The 4,912-nt window shown below is 36.9% G+C and overlaps 1 protein-coding gene across 2 annotated transcripts in view; it reads left to right on the top strand.

The window, feature by feature from the left end:
• CAMKMT (calmodulin-lysine N-methyltransferase) overlaps positions 1-4,111 on the top strand; it is a 256,296-nt gene extending 252,185 nt beyond the window's left edge. Inside the window, exons 11-12 of one of the 2 annotated variants that reach the window (XR_010989820.1) lie at positions 900-1,031; positions 3,679-4,111. Coding sequence is in view for 1 of the 2 variants with exons in the window: in XM_068158873.1 (XP_068014974.1) it covers positions 900-977 (78 nt within the window). In the remaining variant the exon portion in view is untranslated. Of the gene's footprint in view, positions 1-899; positions 3,451-3,678 lie in introns of those variants that run through there. The other variant, XM_068158873.1, reaches the window with a different exon arrangement.
• The last annotated feature ends 801 nt before the right edge of the window (positions 4,112-4,912 follow it).

The raw sequence follows: 4,912 nt of genomic DNA on the forward strand, positions 1-4,912 counted from the left end.
ATGTAGTATTTCGAGGTGTGTGAGTGTCATTTCTGTTAGGCATGGCTAAAAGCTTCTCTTTTATTTAGTTGGTTTTTTCCCCCCACATTTCCTCCTTAGGCTTCTATCAAATATATGCAAATATTTTTCTGTGAGGTGATTACAAAATGTAGCACGTATGAGTAGTTTCCACATATTTCAGTTTATTATGTGTATGTATTTTAAATTGCATTTAACCAGAACATATCTAAGAAAATAAATATTTATTATTTTTAGAAATACATTCTTTTACTCCAGGTAAGAAGAGCACACATAACATTATCCATAGCAACTGGCATTGTACCACTCTGGCCATCGAGTTACCAATCTCTTTTACAATAAAGATTTTTAAAATTAGATAGAATTAATAAATAAGCCCCTTAAGAACTGCATTGCAGCCTTGGAAGTGGCTTGCTATTATGTAAACCTTCAGGTAAGATTATTGTGTTTAGAGATCTGGAACTGCTGTTGATCTTAAATACCAAATATACAGCAATAGTTAGGCTGATTGGGGATAAACTTTTAGCCTTTGTCCTGGAGTTCCTTGCTTAGTGGCTTTAATTCAGGCCTTAAATCTCACTTGAATATCATTTCCTTACTACAGCAATTTGGGACCTCCCCCCCTTTTTTTTTTTTTTTTAAAGTAGTGCTCAACGATTTATTGCATGAATTCAATTGTCAGCAAACTCTGGCCAGCTCCTGATAATGTTTGACACACTGTTCCAGACCTGTGATAGTATTTGGATTTAGGGTTTCTTTTTGTAGTTATTAAATGTTTCATCTTGCGTAGGATCATTTGCACTAAGGAGTGTAGTTAAGCAAGCAGTGCTTTAAAAATGCTTTCATGCAGTTTGCTCACTTTATCCATTTTTTATTTGCAGTTGAAAAATGAAGAAAAAGATACATATGAGGAAAACCTCCATTATCCTTTGCTCCTCGTTCTAACCAAACACAGATAGAAGATGACACTTTCATTTGCTTGTTTTAAGGTGGACCACTGAAAATTAACCCATGTATGTGGATGGCCAGGGAATAGGGTTTCCCCTCTTTTTTTCCTGAGTCATCATTAGAGAAATATTTCTAATTAAAATGCTGAGGAAGGTACCATGGCTTGTTTCACGGTGTGTAAACTTTGGTATGGTTGGGTTTTTTTTCATGTCATTTTAGAACTTGGTTTTGCAATGATTTTCCAGACTAAAACCAGTCAGCCTTCACATGTGTGCATTAACAAAGGTGTAAAGCTGGCTTCCTTCTCTTTTGTGATGTAAACATGCATGTACTTTAGTAACCTCTTTAAATGTTATTTTTGGGATGTGTTCCAAAATATGTGAAGAATATACTTTGTGTGGTTATATGATTGGTTGTAAATTAGTAAATGTGTTCACATTTAATTAGTAAGGAACCAGTTGTCTTAAGAGCTTCTAAAAGTGCATCTATTGAATGTTTTGATTTTTCTGCCTTTTTTTTTTAATTCTGTTTGGTTTTTCTCTCTGTGAATGAAATGTTCTCATTTGCTTCAATGTTGAAGCCTTTTTCTTTTTCATATATATGTGTGTATGTATGATTTTTTCCAGCAGGACTTTTGCTCCTGTAGATGTCTAAGGAATTATGCATCAGACAAAAGCCTCATAAACTGACCATTTGTCCTTTGGACACAATAGCCTGCCCAGCCCCTCTGCTCCTCCTCTCCAATTATGTGTGATTAGTCTCAGTGTGTTGTGTCAAGAAGGGGGAGTGTGCTGAGTGCTTATTATCTGTTTAGGTACAAGAAGAGCACATTTAGATTCTGACTATGAATGGAAAGTGAGCCTTTATCAGGACTAAAATCTAAATGCTACTATCCTAGAAATCAGTTTTAAAGAAACACATCCTTTTCTGATAAATTCCAAGAAACACTATAAAAACTAAAGGATTTTGTAGTGTATTCAAACTGTCTGCCTTGAATTAGTGTATATTTTTATATTTGTGGCCCAAGTACTTGATAAACATTTAATATGACTTTTCTTGTACTGTGAAGGACAAAAATCCTACAAGGAAAGAGGAGCAATTTCTTATTTTCTTAATAGTTTAGTAGACCATTTTAATGTCTTCTCAGAAAACCAGGCTGCATTGTTAAAGAATCCTGTACAGTCCCTTAAACCATAACACTTTTTAAATGATGGAAAAAGAGAGAGACTGTGACTGGAAGAGGGAGGTACTAGATGCAAGGTAGCGTAGAGGATCACGCTGAAACACATTAATTAAAAGAACTACAGTTTGGCAGTAAGCGTTCTTCCATGTTTGAGAAATGGGGCAGCATGTGAACCACAAGCTTATGAAAGTCTCTTTCTCTTTGCTCTTCTTCTCAAACAAATTTCTTCACTACCAGTTTGCATGTCCTTGTATTCAATACTTTTTATGCTCCATTAGAGCACCTAGATGGATCTCAGAAGGCATAGGTCAAGTCGCAGTTAGATCATACATTTCTTTCTCACAAAAACTTGAATTGCAATGCCAAGTGATGGGCTAACATCACAATAACAGCAATTTATTCCTCTTTTGATAAAAAGCAGCCTATTCTCAGTGTTAGATAAAGACCAGGGGCAATGCAAACCAACCATTTATCCTAGAACTGAGTAGCATGTCTCCCCTATAGCTGGTATGAGTTTTGCATTCAAACTCCAGTTGGAAGATGCTTGTCTAGAAAGAAATCAAAAGGATTTAGGGGTAATTTTAAATTGTTATGAAGGTGGTGTTATTTTAATTAGTGTTGTTTTGTTTGTCCCACACAGCAGTGCCTTTGTTTTCTCCAAATACACATACAAGGAATATTTATAATCAACAAAGGAGTGTGAAAAATAGCAAAATATTAAAAACTGTGAGCCTTTTCTTTTGGGGATGGTTTGAATGTCTGCTGTACAATAATCTAATGAAGACTCTTAGTTGCCCAAAATAGAACCAGTGTCACTGAAAATAGTGGGTTTAGCTCTAAGAAAAGAACAGGTTTGCTCAAATTAGTAGCTGTTAATTGCTTTTTATTTCTTTAGTGTCTGTGGTTTGAGTTGAAGGCTTTGCACAGGTGCCTTCTCTAAAGTGTGTAATTGATGGCTTGTTTACCCAAGATGCATTTAGTCTTCATCCTGCAAACTCACATAGGAGCTCCACAGGCAGTAAAGTTACTCATCTACATAAGTGCTTGCAGGTTTGGTCTGTGGAGATATTTTAGAGGTACATAAGCAAGCTCTTCTCTTGATTTTTGTGTTTTAAAATGTATATTGAAAAGTCACAGATGTAGGATTTACTGTTTATAGAGTGATAAAAATATTCGTTTTTATAGACTTCTTTCAGAGTCCCTCGTGTTAGTAAGGACTTGATTAACTGTTTCTGATCTCTTAAGCTTCAATAAAAACCCAGTGTGTATTGACAAATAAATACCTTTGCTAAGAAAAGTTATTCAGTTCATTGGATAATGCGTGTAAAAGGTACCAGAACCTTTCATGTGATGTGCTGTAACTAGTCTGTGATGCTTGGTCTGTTTTTAACTGTTCTGTAACATAATATTGAGCTTAATTACTTTGTGTTTGAAGCAATTAGAAGACGAATGACACCTTGCAAGAGCTATTCTGTCTTCACTGAGAATGGAAATGTTAGGCTGATGCAAGTTTCCCTTCACGTTTTCAGATTTTAGAGCAACATTGTGTCTTCCTCCTTTCTCAGAGGAAAATGGCAGAGAGAAATTACCTTCTTGTGGACATCCATTCCCCTGGCACAGCCCTAATGCAGCACAAGTCACTGGCAGTGAGTTGTGATCTTCACTATACAAAGGACCAAGAGAAAAATACTCCATTTCCTGCTGTGAGATCTGGCAAAGGCTTTCTTACAAAAGTACAAACTAGTCCTATCAGATAGCATTCTGGAACAGTAGGACAACTCCTTCCATTTGGGAAATAAAGTTGATATGAAATGAAAAATGTCTTAGGAATGTGAGGTGAAACAGGAGAGCTTACTACCCCAGGTAGCAGTCCAGCTGCAAAATCCTTATTAGACAAGTCATTGACATTTTGCCTATCACTTGATGGCTACATGTTTGCTTGAAGATGGATGCGAGATTAAAATTTTCCCACCGTGAAAAGCATCCTTGTATCTTGGCTGCATACAGTTTATCAAGTGTTGTACCTCAGTTACAACTCTCCTTTGCTGTTCCCTCAACAAAAGAGGTTGCAGTGGGTGGAGCTTTTGATCCACCTCTTGATATGGCAGGTGGCACAGCTGGTATGGTGGGGGAAGTGGGAAAAGACAGCAACACATTACAAGTCGAACAGAGCAGTGTTTTATTGGTGTCCTTCAACCACTCTCCCTACTGCAAGAAGGGAATTACTAGGTCCCTGTCTTTTTACAGAGCAATTCATAAATGCAGAGTTTAGCCTGGATTTCTTTATGCATGTTTTTCTTCTTTAAATCACTGATGTCAAACTGCAAATACCTTGCACTCTTCTGAAATGTTTTAAGTTGCTGATGGAAGGTGCTAGGATAGCATGCACCAGTGCTAAGATGTTTTCTGCATGGCAGTCATCTCATGTCGTTTCCTCAGAAGGAGACAATTTTGTTGCTTTCTATCTTTTGGAGTCTCCTGAATCTGATTCACATTGGTTTTAAGCACACCAGTGTCTTTCAAAAGATGCTTTTAAAGCCTGGTTTTCAGTATTTCAGTATTCTCATCTGCACTGCAACAGCATGTGCTTAGCAGCCAAAATGAGGGCACCCTGTTTTGAAATCCCATAAACTTAAAGAAAGCAAATACATGACTTAGTGAATTTGCAAATAAATATGGAAATAAAGGGGGGAACCCCCCAAATCATGCCCATTCCCCATATGAGGGAACCTGAGGGACAGACACTATTGCTGTCTTATTTGC

Source organism: Melanerpes formicivorus, unplaced genomic scaffold, assembly GCF_026170545.1.
Source record: "Melanerpes formicivorus ecotype bairdi unplaced genomic scaffold, bMelFor1.0.p_v2 SCAF_43, whole genome shotgun sequence".
In the NCBI taxonomy this organism is placed as follows: domain Eukaryota; kingdom Metazoa; phylum Chordata; class Aves; order Piciformes; family Picidae; genus Melanerpes; species Melanerpes formicivorus.